The sequence below is a fragment of the Artibeus jamaicensis genome, unplaced genomic scaffold (assembly GCF_021234435.1).
Source record: "Artibeus jamaicensis isolate MK-2021 breed Jamaican fruit bat unplaced genomic scaffold, CSHL_Jam_final contig_452, whole genome shotgun sequence".
Lineage (NCBI taxonomy): Eukaryota > Metazoa > Chordata > Mammalia > Chiroptera > Phyllostomidae > Artibeus > Artibeus jamaicensis.
Window position 1 is genome coordinate 18,999,588 of NW_026521837.1, and position 20,588 is coordinate 19,020,175.

At 42.2% G+C, this 20,588-nt stretch overlaps 1 protein-coding gene across 1 annotated transcript in view; it reads right to left on the minus strand.

Moving 5' to 3' along the window:
* Positions 1 to 249: 249 nt before the first annotated feature.
* The window catches only part of MANBA (mannosidase beta), a 118,145-nt gene continuing 97,806 nt past the window's right edge, over positions 250 to 20,588 (minus strand). Inside the window, exons 14-17 of the mRNA XM_053666401.1 lie at positions 10,966 to 11,110; positions 7,653 to 7,795; positions 6,548 to 6,805; positions 250 to 1,462 (exon numbers count right to left, since the gene is read on the minus strand). Of these exons, the coding sequence (XP_053522376.1) occupies positions 1,238 to 1,462; positions 6,548 to 6,805; positions 7,653 to 7,795; positions 10,966 to 11,110 (771 nt within the window). The 3' untranslated portion in view covers positions 250 to 1,237. The remainder of the gene's footprint in view (positions 1,463 to 6,547; positions 6,806 to 7,652; positions 7,796 to 10,965; positions 11,111 to 20,588) is intronic.

A 20,588-nucleotide genomic window follows, 5' to 3' on the forward strand; every position in this document is an offset into this window, starting at 1 on the left:
CAGTGTGAAGTGGTATCTCATTGTGGTTTTAATTTGCACCTCTCTGATAGTGAATATTCTCTAGTTTTATGGAGAAAAGTATATCCTCCTGTCCCCCAGCAACAGTTTGATAAAACAGGACTTTCAACAGTGACAATGATATAATCCTTACCAACTAAGAATCTTCTGAGTTACATCCCTAAGTACCAGTCCCCCATAAAGTTTACATACATCTACACTGAAATAACACATAACATGAGGAACAAAATGCCCGGATTATCTACATTTATTTGTTTTTAGTTACTGAAACATGCCTCAAACTTTTCAGTTTTAAACCCAAAACTATTATGATATTTTAAAGGCCAACTTTCATTGCTGGCCCATTCTGTAACCAACTCCATAATTCTTCCCAGAGAAAACGCCTCATATCTCTTGATCAGATTCTTCAAATTCTCCCAGTTTATCAACCAGAATAAAACCTTGGCCAGAGTTAATGTCAATTAATGGCCAGCACAGTACTGGCACAACTGAATATTTATGGAATGATTAAATAAGCCACAGATAAAATATCAAGTTGTCAATGTAATTTATGTATATTTTCATTTTTGATATGATTTCAAATTTACAGGAAGTTGCAAGAGCAGCACAAAAACATTCCTACACACCTTCTAAGATTGGTACTCATTAATATTTTGCCCCATTTGCTTTATTCGCAGTGTGATTTTATGAACATGACCATTCGTAGTAATTTTATAGCCTGTTATAACTAATCAATATCTGTAAAATGATTTAAACCCAAGCTAAAAAGAATGCCACTTTGCTGCTAGCGGCAAAAGTCTGAATCTAATTCCTTCGAATTGAAAGGCTAAGTGGGTTGAGCCAAACCTGAAGGCCTGTGGCCACATTCCTGTGGTTCCCAAGAGGTTACCTGTGTGCACATGCTTTTCTGGGTAGTGGGAGACGGCTGGGTTGTGACTGGTGCGTGCGGTGGTAGAGCTGTGAGGGGAAGACCTGAAAAACACTGTCCCGGCACAGACCACAGAACACCCAGCACAGTCTCACGGGAGGACGCCCACCCCCTCCCCCCAGGGAACAGCCTTCCCCGAGAAGCTGAGTGTACACGCTCCGCCAAGTGATAAATCGGATGCCTGCCTCCAGCTTCTTCAGCTCGTCTCTGGTTGCCTGCAGCTCTGGGTGCCACACGGTGCCTTAGAAGTGCTTTATTTTGGTGTCCACTGAGAGTATAACCCGGATTCTCTCAGTAAGTATCAGTCAAGGAAGTCACTTGGAAAGATTGCTCTAATTCACTCTTGCTCGTGGGTCTCCAAGGGTAAAATAATATAGTCCGTGTCTTCCCAGTCATGAGGAAGCCATTTTCACTGAATCTCCCTGGGACGCTCCCTACGTCCAACCAAACAAAGGGAGCGACAGCCGAGGTTTCCAGATCAAAAACGAATGTGTCCCTTTGCTGAGAGATGGTGGCCTGAAAGGAAAAGATAAATGAAGCGATGGGTGAGGAAAGAGCCCTCTGCTCCACATTCAGTGCCTATGAGAACACTTATGTGGGCCTAACATTGGACTATATTTCCCACAACTTTGGCTCTGCCACTGGCTGACATATATTCCACGCACTGTGTCACATACTAAAAAACACATGGAAACTGTTTAAGGTGGTGGGAAATTACCAAACTGTAATCTCAAACCAACTGCAGAAATATGTAGTCTCCTATTATTAAAAAGACTATTTCACATGAAGCTCGAAGCTTTTTCTATCTTTTAGTTTTTCTCAGAGTATCATCAAGAAAGGAACATTTCTGCACAACTGCTGGGCGGGTGAATGACCTTCTGGGGATATGGCGGGACCCGGCTGCAGAGCACAACCATGGTGCTCACCTCCTCGTCCTCTGGAAAAATCCAGAAATCTACACAGCAGCCTGCCAGGCATTTACAAAGGCTCTCGCATTGGAGCTTTCTCTTTTTTATAACACAACACCGGGAAGGCACATCATGAGCACCTTTCAGACGAGTGAACCCCACACAGCACCAGCAAAGGAGAGCACAGTTTAAATACTATCATTCATTAGTGGACCAGCACATGCACGGAGTGAAGCTCAGCTCAGCCGTGAAGGGGAGGCATTTGCAAGCCTCTTAGAGAATATGGAGTGGTTTTTAAAGCTCTGTGCTTATCATGAAACACAAGTCCTCAGCGAGGACACATGCCACACAGTAGGTCTGCCATTACATGTTATGTGTGACATAAAGACTGTCAAAGGAAAATATTTACTATACATAATGTTAGCCTTACACACTTGTCTGATCACCACTCAGAGCTCTGAGCTACAAACAATGAAGCACCGTAATTTTCTTTTCCAATAGAATTGGAAAAAAAATTACATATATTAGGTAGCTGTCAGAGGGTCAGAGATTCAGTCTGGAAGCTAGATGTCAAATTCCCACAAGAGTCACCAGCAGTTTGGGTGAAGACCGTAAAGCAGTTGCATCATGCAATTCACACGGCTGGCCCCGGGAAGCCTGCAAGGCTGCCAAGGAGGCCCCGGCCACCGCTGTGCCTGGGCCAAGGCCAGAGGGGACTCTGGCACCTGCTCACCCTTGTTGCCTTCTTCCAATTAGAGATCTCATTTCTGTGTATCTGCCTGCAGAGCCTGGGGCTCACGCTTACACCCTGGCTTCAGGGAGGCAGGGAGAACAACTTCCTGGCATCCACCTGGGGACAGGACATCCAAGTGCCTGGTCTATGTTAAGCCTGCAATAAATGTTTTATCGTTGTTGTTGTTGCTACTATGATTATTCTATTCCTTTAGGAAGTGTAAGTCTCCCTGACATACAAATGAGGAAGGGAAAGTAAAAGTCCTGCTTCTCTCCCACCCCAAATTACCCCAAGGTAATGAAGGGTTAGCCAAGAAAAGAGGGGGGAAAAGTGGTTTCAAAATCCTAAATCTAGCCTGCTACATACTTTTCAGTTTTTTTTTCATTTCTGGAGAGAAACTATACTATAAATATACGTCACTTCCCTCCTATCTGTTCTGTATCAGTTGCTACAGGTAACTTAGATTTCATTATGTGAATATTCCATTATTAATTGGAAAAGAAGATACATGTTTTGAAATCAAGGATTAGAAGTTTTTACATGATTACTGCTAAAATAAATTTAGAAAATCCTCTCGCCTGAGCCTTCTCAATGAAATAAAGGGTAAAACAGATGTAAAATCCACCAAAACTAGAGAATGAATCTTTCTAGAAAAATATTTTCAATCACTACATGTAGGAGGAAAATGAGGGAAAGGTTTTCAATCAACTGAAGAGATTCCAAATTCTCCAGCTGCACAATTGGTACAACACATCTTGATCCCCTCATTTTTTCTTGGCAATCACAAAAAGATTTGGTAATTTAAGCAATAAATGAAAGAGAATAGGGTGAGAATTTTACAGATTAATAGACTCTACTTAAAATCTCAAAACTAAAGTGCTTGTCCTAGGCCCCGCTGCCTCCTTGAGCCTGTCACTCAGTTCTCCGGACTCCTTGGCTCCCTTGTGGAGAGATGATAATGTGGATTTCTTAAAAAGTGTTCTGCTTCCAGACTGGTGAACACATGGAGGTTCTGAGAGAGTGGCGGGGTGAGCGTAGAAGCTCCATGCCCCTCCCCCACACCTTACCCTTTGTATCTCTTCCATCTGGCTGTTCCTCAGTTATATCCTTTTATAATAAACCAACGATCTGTTTTGGTTTTGAGATAAAGGTATGCTTCTGAATTATTTAAAATAACAAACTTCTAGTCAAAACAGAGGAGCAGGTAAAGGTAGGTGAGGACACTTTGCCTCCTCACGAAACCACAGAAGAATTACAAGCCCTCAAGACAAATAACACCCAGAACAGTCAGAAAATCGAGCTGTATACAAGCCTGACAACCAAGGATTTAAAGGAGTCACACTTATCTGGACAGGTGGGAGGGGTGAAGAGGCACAGAGATGAAGTGCGGCACGGAGAGGTGGTAGTAGTGGAGTGGACAATCCCACATTCATGTGCAATAGATAAAAATCAGGAGGGACACCTTGGGAGTGAGCGATCCAAGCCCCAAACCAGACTGTCCGGCTTAGGGTTCCAGTACCAGGAAAATAAATCCCATAACTTCTGGCTGTAAAATCCAGCGAGAGTTGGAGCAGTAAATGAAACTGCTGGATTTTCAGGAGACCGCTTAAAGGGCCTGCGTGGACTTAAAAATGTACACAGAGCCACCCCGTCTGAGACTCAACAGCAGGGCAACAGCTAGAAAGGCCCCAGTCACATAGGGCAAGTGCCAGATGAACTTTCAGAAGGCAGAGAGTGGCACTGTCCCCTCTCCAAGCCTTCCCCCAATACAAAGCCACAAAGCGGTAAAGCTGGTTGCCTTTCCCTGGTGAGTACCTAAGGCTCCACCCCACACCACTTACATATGTCTTTTCTACAACAGGCCATACTACTAAGACAGGGAGTCAAAGCAGCTCTACCTAATACATAGAAACAAACACAAGGAGGCTGCCAAATTGAGGAGAAAAAGGAACAGGCCCAAATGAGAGAACAAATCAAAACTCTCCAGAAAAAGAACTAAACGAAGTGGAGATAACCAACCTATAAGTCGCAGAATCCAAAACATTGGTGATCAGGATACTCAAAGAACTCACTGAGTATGGCAACAAAATTTTTAAAAAGACCCTGGAAGAAATGAAGGTTACACTAAGTGAAATAAAGAAAAATCCACAGGGAACCAACAGTGGAGGCAATGAAGCCCGTACTCAAATCAATGATTTGGAACATAAGGAAGAAATAAACATTCAATCAGAACAGCAAGAAGAAAAAAGAATTCAAAAAAATGAGGAAAGTATTAGATGCTTCTGGGACATCTCCAAATGTACCAATATCCAAATCATAGGGATATAGAAGGAGAGGAGGAAGAACCAAAAATAGAAAACTTAGTTGAAAAAATGACATTAAACTTCCCTAATTTGGTGTAGGAAACAAACATACAAGTCCAGGAAGCACAGAGGGTCCCAAACAAGTTGGACCCAAAGAGAACCACACCAAGGCACACCGTAATTAAAATGCCAAAGGTTAAAGATAAAGAATCTTAAAAGCAGCAAGAGAAAAGCAGAGAGTTACCTACAAGGAGTTTTTATAAGTATATCAGCTGATTCCTCAAAAATAACTTTGTAGGCAAGAAGTATTTGAAGTCATGAAAAGCAAGGACCTACATCCAAAATTACTTTTTTCAGCAAAGCTATCATTTAGAATGGAAGGGCAGATAAAGCGCTTCCCAGATAAGGTCAAGTTAAAGGAGTGCATCATCAATAATCCATTATTACATGAAATATTAAATGGATTTATTTAAGAAAAAGAAGATAAAAAAACTATAAACATCAACATGGCAACAAATCTACAACAATCAACAGCTGAACCTAAAAAAACAAACTAAACAAACAACCAGACAGGAACAGAATCATAGATATGGAAACCACATGAAGGGTTTTCAACTGGGAAGGGAAAAGGGAGAATGAAGGAAAGGGTGCAGGAATTAAGAAGCACAAATTGGCAGCTATAAAATAGACAGGGGGAAGTTAAGAACAGTATAGGAAAGGGAGAAGCCAAAGAACTTACATGCATGACCCATGGACGTGAAGTAAGGGGGAGGACTGCTGAAGGGAATGAGGGTACCAGGCAGAGGAGGGCAAAGGGGGAAAAATTGGGGACACCTGTAATAACATAATCAACAAAATATATTAAAGAGGAAAAGAAAAAAAGAAGGTTCTATGGAAAGTAACCTGACAGCGTGATCTGATCATAAATTCCTAACTGGGCAGATCATAGTAGGTAAAGCCCCAGGCATGTGAGTTCTTTAGCAAAAGGTTTATCTTTGCCCTCAGTAAGGCCTGTCCTCTGTTGCTGTGCATCTAGGTTAACATGCTTCTGAAACACCAGAAGCAATGGCCCTGGAAGGGGTATTAACCTTCAAAACAGTAGGTAATCTTGTTAACTATCCCGCAATCCGATCTCTGCATTGCTTCCTCCCACCTTCCTGGGATCTTGTGTTCCCTCCTTAATTTCAAATGCATAAAAGAAGCCAAAAAACTGTTACTCCCCACAGCATTTCAGATCTTGCTCCCCAGCACGTACCATCAGTTTGAGTCAAATAAACTCATAAAAATTCCCTATGAGTTAGAATGTGTCTCAGATCAAAAATCATACTTCGGGGTTGGTACACTCAAGCCCTCGGGACAGAGTATGGGACCTAGTGGCAGGGGATCTGTGCTGAGGACCCCGATGCCTCTTCCCCCACTGCACAAGCCCCACGAGGGGGGAGTGATGGGACAGCAGGGGCAGCAGAAACCAAAAATGTTAACAAATGCTGAATTAGAAATAAAAATCATTTGGCCTTTGCTTCCAGTGGGAAGGAGCCAAAATTCCCCAGGCCTCAGGTAAACTCAGTTCCAAGGCAAATCTTCCCAAAAAGCACCATGCAGTGTGGCTGCCCCGAAGCAGGACTGCTCCACATGGCCCCAGCGGTCAGGTGCTTACCCTGATGTGCGCCTTGCGGAGGCCCACAGCCTCCTTCAGTGAAGACAGGAAGTGGTAGTTGGCTGGGCTCCAGAGCTTGCTGTCGGCTGACAGGTAAAAGGAAACCACGCAGCTTTGCCGGGTACAATTCCCGCATCTCCTCAGCAGTTCAGACACCCGCTCCTGATAGAGGAGAACGGCCGCCCCTGCTCTCATCACAAGGCGCTGGGTCCGGCGAGAGCACAGAGGCTCCAAGGAACTCCACGCGTGGACTCTCACCTGTGCAGAAATGAGGCAGAGCAACAACACACATCCTTGGGTTACTGTATTTTTAGACAATAATAGTGATAATAATTGAGGAAAGTCAGAATAGCAGGACTGTTAAGAGACTATGAAAACCGGGACTAACTTCAGCCCCGCCAAGTACTAGTTGTGTAACAAAGCAAGTTACCCAGGTTCTCAAAGTCTCCGTTTCTTGCTTTGTAACAGGAGAAGAGCAACAGCACTAACCTCACAGGCTGTTATGAGATGAAGTAAAGTAATCTTCGGAGGCACGGGGCCCCAGGCACTGTAATCACTCCAGAAACCTGATCTGTGTACGCTCAGCGTCCTCCAAACTGAAGCCACCCAAGAGCCGAGTTTCTGCTCTCTCTTCACCTAGCATTGTTTTCCACCCCAGTCCATTTTCCCACATACGTATTCTGAATACTTTTACTGACTTCCACTCTAACATGTCATTTAAACGATTTCGTTTTAATAAAATTTAGGCTGTTCCCTGCTTTCCATGATTATAATATAAATAACCTTTCATTTAAGTGACACTCTACAGTTTATAATTCACTTTCATCTAATTCTTTTATTCACTACCCACAGAAAGCCTTTAAGAAGACAGGCTGGTGTCATTTTACAGGTAAGGAAACTGAATCACTAAGACATTAAAGCTTAAGGTCACTGAATAAACAGCAGTTTTGCCCTGAATACAGGTATTTTGACTTCAAGGACAGCCCATTTTCTGTTACAGACATTTGACATAAATTAATTTCTCTTTCCCAAGAGAAACAGAACCAAGTAACTACAGAAATAATCTAAACTTCTCGGTCACAGAGAGAAGGTCCACGTAACTTACAGTGAGCATCACGCTGAGGTCCGCGTGAAGGTCTGACACTCCGTAGACGAAAAACACGCCTTTATCCTCAAAGCCCACGGGCAACAGGGGAGCGAAGAAATTCCGAGCAAAGTAATGAAGCATTTTCCACTTTCCTCCGTACTCTAAAAACAGTCAGGAACGTTAGGAGCGGGCAGGATCAAGCGGTCGCTCATTGTCCGCCTGGCCTGGCTATGATTTGTCGTGATTCTAGGGGCTGGGTGTGGAAGGGAGACACAGCAGGGTCGGGAACCCATGTTTGTTGAGGGCTCTGAGCATCTGGGGCAAGACCTCATACTATTCCCACCTCTGGGTGAGGCCACACATTAACATCTCACTTTTCAAATGAGGAAAAGGGAGGCTCAAGCAGTTAAGGCAAACATGCCGCAGGCAGTGTTTGGACCCAGACTTGACTCCTAGCTATCAGTTTCTCACATGCAATTCTGCTTCTGGGAGCTCAGTGCGTGCCAACACTCCCTTTTACTACATACACACGAGGAAGGAATTCAGTAGCACTGGCAGTGAACACCTGTTACGAATATTCACCTGCAAGAATGATTTAGAACTCGAAGCCTCCTTTTCCCACAGGCACAAATCCTCTGAAACAAAACAACCACTACCACTAACACGACTGCAAGTTCAGGCTGGGGGAGACCATCCCAACCCATGACAATTAATGACAGTTCCTCAAATACGATTACAAGTTGTCAAGAACCTGTAGAATTCTGTGCCCTGTTGGCAAGTCTAGTATGCTAAACCCACAAACTAAAAAATGTTTCAACATCCCTCTATTTCAAAGAGCTACATCACCAAACAACTTCCAACACAGAGACAGAGAGAGAGAGAGAGAGAGAGAGAGAGAGAGAGAGATTCCAAAATTCACAGGGTAAGCTGTTGAGATGGAGCAATGTGGTTGTGAAGTTCAGAGAGAATTACTTTCTTTGGACTTTGCAAAGTTTCAACTCTCAGCATTTCAATCCCAAGTCTTAGTATTTCCCCTTAAAAATAATGACGGGCCCTGGCTGGTATGGCTCAGTGAATTGAGTGCCAGCCTGCAAACCAAAGGGTCTCAGTTTGATTCCTAGTCAGGGCACAGGCCTCAGTTGTAGCCCAGGTCCCCAGTAGAGGGCGCATGGGAGGCAACCACACACTGATGTTTCTCTCCCTCTCTCCCTCCCTTCCCCTCTCTCTAAGATAAATAAGTAAAATCTTTTTAAAAAAAAAAAAAAAGAAAGAAAAAGAAAAAGAAAAAACAATGAAGGGAGAGGGTTGGAGAGCCTTTTCTTAGATTTATAAGAATGAACTAGAAGTTACATTTAGAAAGTTTTTCTCAGAAATGGAAGGTGGCTCAGACCTGAGGTAACTTAGAGACTTTTATGTGTGTAACCCTTTACAGGGGAAAGGCTTCTAATGTGTGGTTCCAGTGATTAAGGCCACACACAAATACACTCAGAACAGCAACTGGACAGAAGGTCTCATGGACACACACCCTAGTTACTAATCAGTGACAGAGTCTGGGTATCAACGTAACAGGGCATAACCAGCTAAAAATGCTATGTGGTTTCTGGCTTTTCCATTTACTCAGTAACTGTTCAAGATTATGAGTCAAGCAAACTACCCAGTGGACTTCTGTATTTGAAAAACTGTAACTATAAACAAGACTAATAGTTTTAAAAGAAATATATAAGAATTTATAGATTTTATGTAGCTATTAGTCCCTTTAAAGTATCATGATAACGCCCTGACTGGTGTGGCTCAGTTGGTTGGGCGTCATTCCCCAAACCAAAAGGTCGCCAGTTCAATCTCGGGTCAGAGCATATGTCTGGGTTACAGGTTCAGTCCCAGGTCCAGGCATGTATGAGAGGCAACTGATCCATGTTGCTCTCTCATTAATGTTTCTACCTCCCTTGCCCTCTCTCTAAAAATAATTAAATCAAATAATAAAAAATAAAGTCCCACCCCGTCAGATGATAAGAGGTGACACATACCTGCCCCCACCACCTACACATAAGCACTGGACATTCTGAGCCAATTAAGCAGAATTAGAGGCCCCAAGGCTGCCCAGAGCAGAAGCAGACAGAGCGTGACAGTCACGGCTTCTGGCGCCTGTTTTCTCTGACGGGAACAAGGAGAGAGTGACCCTCTCCACGGAGGCACTGTCCTGCGAGGGTTTAGAAAACAGACACATTTTTGCTCTGCCTTCAGAGTCTAGTACTGGGGTTTACCCACCTTCCCTGAAGAACTCATTCAAATAATCTGCATGCAGTCATTTAAGGGAAGATTTACAAAAACTGTGCTCTCCCATTTCTTGAACCAAACTCAGCCTCAGAGGTCCTCAACCTCGTCCACAGGCAGAAAAATCAGGGTCAGCATCCAAGCATCCCCAAACAACATGTCTTTGTCCAGTTCTGGGTGTTTCAGAAAGCTATTCTCCCATGGTCTACCCGTGATTCTCATTTAATACCCTGTTATCTGGTTGGTGTTGATAAAGAGTTTGGCCAGAAAAACTTGGTCAAAACTCCAATTCCTGTCAAGAGGGGGCCTGGCACTAGTCAAAGCCCGTAGTGAATAGACTTTCAATTTTCATCCACAGCATGTTTAAGAGCCTCACCGGGCAACATGGCCTTTTTACTTTATGGCTCTGCCTCACTTTTGAGCCAAAACTTTTGTTTATATTAGCTGAACTTTGTGTCAAACCACCTCTGGTGAAGGCCAAAGAACGCCATTATTCCCTAAGTTTTTCAATGCACCCAAATAGAATGATTCAAGCTGTGAGTGCCATGCCAAGTCGCCTTGCCTGCTGCGAGCTGAACTGCTTCATCTGAGAAGCCTTCTTACCTGGACATCTGACTCTACTGCCTTCCCCCCAAGAGATAAACAGGGCAAAATAAAGATGACCCCATGGATTCAGGGAAAGGGACACTTTATCACTTAGCAGGGCAAACCTTCCACGTTGTTGAATTCTCCTAAACAAAAGAAGGGATGCTTAAGTAAGTGTTCCTCTTGCCCTGAAAAGTCCTCTGCAATAAATTCAAGTCTAAGCAATTATGCTAAGTTATGTGGCTGAGATCTCCGTGCATGAGCCCATCCCCTTCATCTGCCTGCTTTTGTGAATGCACAGCACAGAACTCTTTACGAGGCTGCCTCTAAGGCTCCTGGAAAGACTGTGAAGGTGGGGGTGGGGGGGTCGGCTACGGGAAGGACCGCCTTGCCTTGGCCTCTGTGTTTCCCCAGTGCATCTCCCCACAGGTGTTGCTTTCTCTCCCCCCCCCACACGGAATGCTGAAAGGCTTACCTAGAGAGGCCCAGGAAGGGGCCTGCCAGATGTCATTCAGCTGCCAGTACAGGGCCCCCATGGTGCGCCCTTCCCCGTCCACTACCTCGCTGCGGCTGCGGCGGTAGAATTCCGTTTCTGTTTTGACGCACTGGGCCTGCATCACCTGATTCGGAGGAAAACATTCTAACACAGGTGGTATTGTTTGATGGGGACTGTCCAGAGTGAGAAAATCACAGGCTTCAGGGTTTTTTTTTAAGCAAATTGGATAAGTCAGAGAATTTGATTAGCTTATACATACCATTATTATACTAGATCTGGGACAATCTGGGCATGAGAGAAGCTGTTATGCATACAAGCTGGTTCGTTTGGGAGGCTAGGCGTTTGCTTATTGTAACGGTGGGGTAATCAGGGGAACAGGATGATGGGAAGGCTCTTTACTCATGACAGTGTCCAGGGGTGTCAAACTCATTTTCACGAGGTGCCACATCAGCCTCGTGGTTGCCTTCAAAGGACTGAATGTACGGTTAAGGAGTAGTTACATTTACACAGTCCTAAAATTATTTTGGCCCTTTGAAGGCAACCACAAAGCTGATGTGGCCCCCGGTGAAAATGAGTTTGACATCCCTAGTGTAGGCAATGACAGAAAACAAAAACTTATTCTGGAGCAAATGCTATATACAGGGTAACACTAAGTTTTTTGCAGTGATGGGCTTTACTAACATTTCCAGAGCTATTAAAAAAACAGCTTTATTGGAAAAAGATCCAGTAGGAAAAATTACTTTATTATGAGTCTGATCCTGCCCAATCTTTAACCCCCTTTTTTTCTAGTCAAGCAATTGTTTTTATATCATGACTTGTGTAAATGTAAAATTACTTGTAAATGCAATTCCTTCATTACGGCAGAGTGGATGGTATATTGCAGCAATGAGACAAGTTCTTGTTTAAAAGGCAATAAATAACTTTATGCAGGACCCTTAATTACTGTCATTATCATTGAAAAATCAGTCTCTTGTATTGATGCTAATACTAACACTGCAGGTCCAAAATGCTCTTAGCTTGGAGTGGTAGTTAGGAAAGGCTGCTGAATGAGAGCTCATTAGGGGAGGTCACCAAGGAGGAGCTGGGGAGACAGAGCTGCAAGGATTCCTCAGTCAGAGAAAAGAACAGTCTTAGAGGAGGGCCTGGATTTTCACAGAGGAAGAAAAAGAAGGATGCACATGTGGCCACTGGAAGATGGAGCCCAGATGCCTTCCTGTAAAGCTGGAAAAGCTCAGATAAAGGAATATTGGAGTAGGCTGGCTATGAAGAAGTCATTGATGAAGTTATGACTTACATGAGGCAGAACCATAAAATCCCAGTAGGGTAAAGCAAGAAGCAAGCAGTCACTCAACAAATATTTAATAAGCAACTACAGTATGTGTTAGAAGCCAACAATAGTAAACCCCTCTCCCAGACAAAAAGATATTGCCCACCCTCGTGGAGCTTACTGGCTTGTGTAGAAGACAGTCCCTAATCCACAAATCACACAGATAAAAGTAGACTGTAAGCAGCAATAAGCACTAAGGAGGAGAGGTGTGCAATGTTAGGAGCTTGCGTGTTAGGGTAAATGGGTGTCGCTGACGGGTGAGGACTGGCCTTGAAGAAGAGGAAAGACGAAAAGAGAGGTGCAGAACCTTGCGGCCAGAGATGACATGGGGTGAGAGGAGAATGCACAAGTGAAGCGTGGCAAGAAGGCCAAGGTGGCGGGGATACAGAGAGCTGGCAGCCGCGGCAGAGAGGCTGGTGAGGGGGAGCCCAGACCCAGGTGTTTCTGTGTGGCCCAAAGGCGACTGGAAGCTGCAAAAACTTTTAAACTAAAGGGTGAAGTGACCAGATCTGTACTTCTAAAAGACAACTCTGGCTACTGAAAGGAGAATGGATTGCAGGGGGCCAGAAGGGATTTAGGAGACCATTTAGACAGATATGAATATCTTCCGAGCAAGAGATGATGTTAGCTTGAGCAAATAAACGCTCTTCTCATGCAGGAACCAAACCAGTGGGACCACAGGCAGATATGCTCTAAGGAAAGTAAGAATGAGGGGGTGGTTGGGGGCTGGGTGGGAGAGGTGGAGGGACTGAGCAAAAAAAAACAGAAAAAACTCATGGACACAGACAACACTGTGGTAACAGCCAGGGGAGACGGAAGCATGTAAGGGGGGACAAGAGTGATGGAAGGAGACTTCACTTGTGGGTGAACACACAATACAGGGCCCAGATGAAGTGCAACTGTGCACCTAAAACTGTGTAATTTCGTTAACCAGTGTCAACCCAATAAATACGATAAAAAGGAAAAAGCAAAAGAATCTCTCACCTGGAACAGCATTGGGGCCAACTGAAAATGATGGTAAAATGCAGCCTGACTGGCGTGGCTCAGTGGGTTTGGGGGTCAACCCACAAAGTGAAAGGTCACAGGGCACATGCCTGGGTTGCAGGCCAGGTCCCTGGTTGGGGGCATGAGAGAGGCAACTGATCGACATTTCTTGCACATTGATGTTTCTCAACCTCTCTTTCTCCCTCCCTTCCCTACTCTCTAAAAATAAGTAAATAAAATCTTTTTAAAAAGATCAGTCTGAATACATTAGTACCACACTAAGTCAGAGAAAATGCAATAGAAAAATAGACCTGAGAACGTTGATCCATGTCCGTCAAGCTAATCTGCAATTAGACTCAGGTCCCTAGTTAAGTTCCTTGTGAAAATACCAGCCCTGTCTGAACTTAAGAAAGAGATTGATCTACTTCTAGGCCTGAATTTCTAGGCACAGAGGAATTAAGTCCCTTGAGTACACAGTCACGGATATGTTGAGTTATTGTATAAAATCAGGATTGTGCAGCAACTTCTAGAAAACTCAGGGACAGTGGTCTGCCGAGAAGTAAACTCAGCAGAAAATGATACAGAGGCGGCAACAACCATCGTTCGTCATACCCACCAGAGAGTTTTACCTCGATCAGCACAGAAAGTAACCTTCCTGCTCAAAGAGCTGATAAATCTTAACTCACTTAAATCACCCTGAGCCTCCAAAGAATCCTCCACCCACCAAGCGACCTGGACTATGGACATCAAGTCCCTGCCCCATCGCACGTGCACGTGAGGCCCAGCACAGTAAGAAACCCCTGTTGTCATCCTGAGATTCCTGCAAAATCAGCAGTGCTTTATGGGCAGTGTGAGGTCACGACAGAAAGACTGAGGAGGCCCTCATCGTACCAGTGAGTAACAACACGGGGACAAGGATTGTGGTCACCCCTGACGTTTCAGGAGCTGCAGGCCCAGCCAGCACAAGCATGGAATGGTGAACACTGTGGACACTCCACTCTGGGTGGAGGCCACTTTCTGGCAATCCCAGGACCCAAAGTGTCCAAAGTCTGGGCCATTCCTGATATACCAAAGGAGCCAAAGAATCTGCAACATTCTCACATTACCCACAAGGCCTTGCCTCAGCACCTCCTTGTGAATGGCGTAAAAGGAGGGGCGTCACTCAAGTTCGGGATTGGAACCACTTTCCTTGGATTCATACTTATATAGGAAAGTGAATAAGAAAAACCTAAAAAACAGAATTCTCAGGTAGGAACAATAGATCAGTGTATAACAGAATAGGAAATCAAGTCATTTCCTTCCGATAAAAATGAATACTTCCAGGATAAAGCTATAATTATTGAAATAGTCATACTCATGCTTAGTTAGATCGAATCCAAAGGACAACCAGATATTTTACTGATGTTCTTGATAGAGGTGACCTGAATTTTCTTTTTCTTTATGGTGAATTCAAGCTTCTTTTCAGGAAAAAAAAATCCAATGAGCGTCAAATTATTTACATCACTCCAAATTCTTTGCAACCTTTGTTAACAGATGTTGTAACTCATTTACATTTGCGATTTTGTATTCTACTCTCATGTAATTTTCATACATGTACTTTTCCAAGCACTAGCACACTCTATATATTTCTGTGCTTTACAGTTACATACAATAGTTATATCATCGTTTGAATAAACATTCCCCATTTATTAGGCATTTGAATGGTCTTTAATTTTTTTTTCAAATACAAGAGAAAAGAACATTTTATGTTCCAATTAATTTCTTCACTTCTTGCCTTACCACTTTTCTTAATATATGACAAATTTTAAAGTCCTTGGTGCACACTGCTACACAAGATAGCGTGATCCAATCAAGAGGTTGCCATAAACTGGTGGCCTCCGGGCTAAACTCAGCCCCACACCGGTTTCATTGGCCCACATGGCAGGTGTTTCATGTTTCTTGCTGTTGACATTGTCACTGTTTAATGTCTTGAGTCAGGGCCTCTACACTCCATCATGCCACCATTCGCAATGATCAGAGTCTTGCCCGTTGAAATTTCTTGCTTATTGCCTACAAACATTTGAAGGTTCAGTCCCTAAACAGTCCAGTGTTCAGAACTGCAATAGTTATTTATTTCTGTATATCCATCCCAGGTTCCTTGCTGTAATTTGCCTTCTCTGACTTAGTAGGTAAATATTAATACTTTGTTTTTTTTTAATTAAAAAGTCTTTTTCAATGCAAGCAGAACTCCTAACTCTTGCTAGCAATGAAAGGAAAAGAGTACCAAGCCAGCTCTAACCAGGAGCCTCTCATACATTAATTTAGTGTGAAGGGGAAACCAAGAGTCTTGAGTGCTCCGGGCTCCACATGGTGTGGTGCACTCGGCAGACAGATGGTGCCACGCCGACAACATAGATCTGGGTTTGCCCAGGCCAGTGGGTACCTGTCAGGACTAATGAATGACATGTTTGTTCATAAAAATGCAGAAGGCCACTGTCCATTATTCTTCTCAAAGAGAAGTTGTACAATCCCAACTCTCTGGAACTGCCTCTTTCCCTTTAAAAAATTGTACTTCTATTTATTCACTAATGCACACTTTCTTAAAGAGAGCAATCATTACATATTAAAAATATACATGCTCAGGCATTTCCAAGGTTACTCAGCCCCACTGTTAGCAGACAAATCTTATTTTAGTTTCAAAAATATGACTACATTCAGCAGCTTGCCTGATTACACTTGGGGAATCAGTCTCTTTAGAGAAACAGATGGTGTGGTAAAAAGGAATTGGACCAGGGCAGCAAGCCCTGAGGTTCCAATTCCAGCTCCACATGTGATGGAGGTTGCGAGCTACCGACAAGAATCCATCCTCCCTTCCACGTGAGTGGCAGAGCTGTAGCTGGACTACGTGATCCAGAATCACACCCCCTACCCTTGGAACTAGGAGTAGCCATGTGGCTAAGTTTTCCTGACAGATGTGATTTATATCCTTTATTTACTTAAAGTTATCCTGACAATAAGAATCTTCCAATAAAGCTGTTTTCTAAACTGAGATATAATTCACACCATACAATTCACCATTTAAGTTTCTAATTCATGGTATTTTCTTATCAAATTTATTGGGGTGACATTAGTTAATAAAATTACAGACAGGGTCTGACTGGAAAAAAACCCAGCCATTGCTGCTATAACAAGAATGGTTGGAGTGACATCGATGTAACCTGACTGTCAGTGTGAATGAACTAGAATGCACGTGTGTGAGCAATGATGACTTCACTGTACTAGTCAGTGGGGCAATAGACACCACTGAGTGAGCATGTGTACTGTGTGGCCATCGCATTCAAAATGACTGAGCAAATAGAGCAACAAATCTGCATCAAATTTTGTGTTAAGCTTGAACATTCCTCTGCAGAAACTACTTGGATGATTCGGAAGGCCACAGCCGTGGGCAACTGGTGATTGGCAGCTTCATTATGACAACATGCCCATTCACACATCAAGTCTTGAGCAGTTTTTTGGTGAAACATCAAATCACCCAGGTGACTCAGCCCTCTTACAGCACAGATTTGGTGCCCTGTGACTACTGGCTTTCCCCCAAACCAAAATCAGCTTTGAACGGGAAGAGGTTTCAGACGCTCACTGAGATTCAGGAGAATATGATGGGGAAGCTGATGGCAGTTGGGAGAACTGTGTGAGGTCCCCTGGTGCCTATTTTGAAAGGGACTGAGGTGTCACTGTCCTATGTACAAAGTTTCTTGTATCTTTGTGACTTTTTCATATTACTTGGCTGGATACCTTCTGGACAGACCTTGTAGGTTTCAACTTTATGTTTCTATGACACATCATCTGTATATTGCATGTGTGCCCACCACCCCAAGTCAAATCTTCCTCCATCACCATATATTTGGACCATCTACCCTTCACTACCCCACACCCTCCTTTCCCTCTGGTAACTAACATGCCGTTGTCTGTGTCTGTGAGTCTCTGTCTTGTTTGTTCATTTGTTGCTTTCAGTTTTATATCCTATGTATGAGTGAAATTATCAGGTTTTTATTTTTTCTGGCTTATTTCAGTCAGTATGATATTCTCAAGATCTATCCATGTTGCTGAAAATGGCAGTATTTCATCTTTTCTTGTGGCTGAGCAGAATTCCATTATATATGTGCACCACATCTTGACCCAATCATCTATCAAGGGACACTTCTGTGTTTCTACGTCTCAGCCTTAGTACAGTTTCAGGTTGTGCATTACTAACTCCAGCATATTTTCATGACCCCAAAAAGAAACACCATACTCGTTAACAGTCACTCCTCATTCTCGCCTCTCCTCTGCTTCTGGTAACCACTAAGTCTACTTTCTCTGTTTCTAAGGATTTGCCTACCTCATATAAGTGCAAGGATGCATATGTGGCCTTTCACGACCAGCTTCCTCCACTTCACATAATGTTTTCAAGGTTCATCCATGGTGCAGCATGATCAGTGTTTTATTCCTTTTTATTGCTGAATAATGTTTCATTGTGTGGGAATACCGCTTTTGCTTATCCACTCATCAGCTGACACATGTTTGGACTGTTTAAACTTTTTGGCTATTATGAAAAATGCTGCTGTGAACATTCATGCACACATTTTTGTATCAACATGTGTTTTCCATTTTCTTGAATATATACCTAAGAGTAGAACTTCTGAGTCCTGTGATAATTCTGCATTTAACTCTGAAAAACTCTTCCACAGTAGTTGGACTATTTTATATTCCCACCAGCAAAATATGAGGGTTCCAACTTTTCCACATCCTTACCGTGATGTTTAACTTTATGTGTCGACTTGACTGAACTAAAGAATGCCTAAATAGCTAGTAAAACATTATTTCTGGGTAGGTCCGTGAGGATGTTTCTGGTGATTTAGTAGATTGGTAAAGAAGATCCATCCTCACCAATGTGAGTGAGCATTATCCAATCAGCTGAGGGCCTAAATAGAACATAAAGACAGAGGAAGGCAAATGCTCTCTCACTTCTTGAATTGGAATGTCCATCTTCTCCTGCCCTTGGATGTTGGAGCTCCTGGTTCTCAGGCCTCCAAACTCCAGGACTTGTACCAGTGGCCTCTCGGTTCTCAAGCCTTCAGACTCAAACTGAAGTATACAACTGGTTTTCCATATTACAGATTAACAGGCTGCATGACTTCTTAGTCTCCACAGCCATATGAGTCGATTTCTGTAATAAATCTCTCTCCTGCCCTGGCTGGAGTGGCTCAGTGGTTTCAGTGCTGGCCTGAAAACCAAAGGGTCCCAGTTTGATTCCCAGTCAGGGCACATGCCTGGGTTTCAGGTCAGGTTTCCAGTAGGCAGAGTGTGAGAGGCAACCACACATTGACGTTTCTCTCACTCTCCGTCCCTTCCTCTCTCTAAAAATAAATAAATAAAAATCTTAAAAAGAAATACATCTCTCTATATATGTATTGTTTTTATTTTTTTAATTATAGATTCTATGTATCCCACTATCTAGGTATCTCACTGTGGTTTTGATTTGCATTTCCTTAGTTACTAATGACATTGAGCATTTTTTCATGTACTTAATGGTCAATTTCTTTGGAGAAATAGCTACTCAAATCTTTTACCCATTCTGAATTGTCTTTTTCATTATTGAGCTGTAAGAGTTTTAAAATATATTTTGTACATTATATTCTTTTTAAATGCTTGACAAAAAGTTTCTCCCATTCTGTGGATTATTTTTTCACTTTTGTGATAGTGTCCTTTGATACACAAAAGTTTTTAATTTTGATGTCCATTTTATCCATTTTTTTCTTTAGTTTCTTTTTTCTTTAGTTTCTGTAGTTTTATAATTTTCATTGTGCAAGTCTTGCATCTTTTTGGTTAAATATATTCCAAAGTATTTTTACTCATTGGATACTATTATAAATGGTATTGTTTACTAAATTTCACTTTCAAATTGGTCATTGCTTAAAATATAACTGATATTTGTATATTGATCTTATATCCCACAAAGTTGGTGAATTAATTTATTAGCTCTGGCAGGTTTTTAGGCTGGTTTTTTTTGTTGTGGTTGTTTTCTGTATATAAGGTCATGTCACTTGCAGAGAGACAGTTTTACTTCTTCCTTTCTAATATGGATATCTTTTATTTCATTTTCTTGCCTAATTGTCCTGTCTAGAATCTCAAGAACAACGCTGAACAGAAGTGGCAACAGCAGGCATCCTTGTCTTGTTCCTGATCTTAGGGAGAAAGCTTTCTGTCTACACTATTAAATATGATATTAGCTATGGGTTCTTCATAGATGTGTTTTTTCAGGTTCAGGAAGCTCCCTTTATTCCTAGTTTGCTGAATTTTTTAAAAAATTCATAGAAGTGTATTGAACTTTGTTTCATGCTTTTTCTTCAGTTATTTAGATGATCATATGGTTATTTTTCCTTTATTCTACTAACATGGCATTTGACTTTCATATGTTGAGCCAATGTTACATTCCTGGGATAAATCCCAGTTGATTATGGTGTACAAATTTGTTATATGCTTCTAGAATTGGATGGCTAGTATTTTGTTGAAAATTTTTTTCTGTCTATATTCATAAGTGACATTGACGTATAGTTTGTTTTTCTTGATATGTCTTTGTCTAGTTTTGATATCTGGATAATAATGGCTTAGAAAAACATTTGGGAAATGTTTTTTTCCTCTTCTATTTTTTGGAAGAGTTTGGGAGGGATGGAGGTTAATTCTTTTTTTTTTTTTTTTTTAGAAATCAGCAGTAAAGCCATCTTTGTAAAGGGAAGGCTTTTTTTTTTTTTAGTACTGACTCGATCTCTTTAGTTGTTATAGGTGTACTCAGATCTATGTCTCCTTGAGTCAGTTTTCATAGTTTGTGTCTCTAGAAATTCGTCTATTTCGTGTAGATTACATGACTTATTGTATACAATTAGTTACGGTATTCCCTTATTGTCTTTTTATTTCTATAAGGTCAATAATAATGGTTCCTTTTTCTTTCCTAATTTAGTAACCCGAGCCTTCTCTCTTTTCTTACTGGCCTGTCTAGCTACAGGTTTTTCAATTTTGCTGATCTTTTCAAAGAAATAACTTTTGGTTTTATTGATTTTCTTTATTATTCCAAAAAGGCCTTTTTTAATGTGCTAAATTTCTGGTGTCTGTTTTACTTTGGTGCTGAAAATAGATATTATAATTCAACTAAATACCTCAGTAGCTACAGAATTCCCCTATCACAATTGTGATAGAATATAATATTCTAGTTCAAAAAGTGGATACCTGCTCCATTTACTGCCCTGATAACTCGGGCAAAATACTTAGCCTTTCT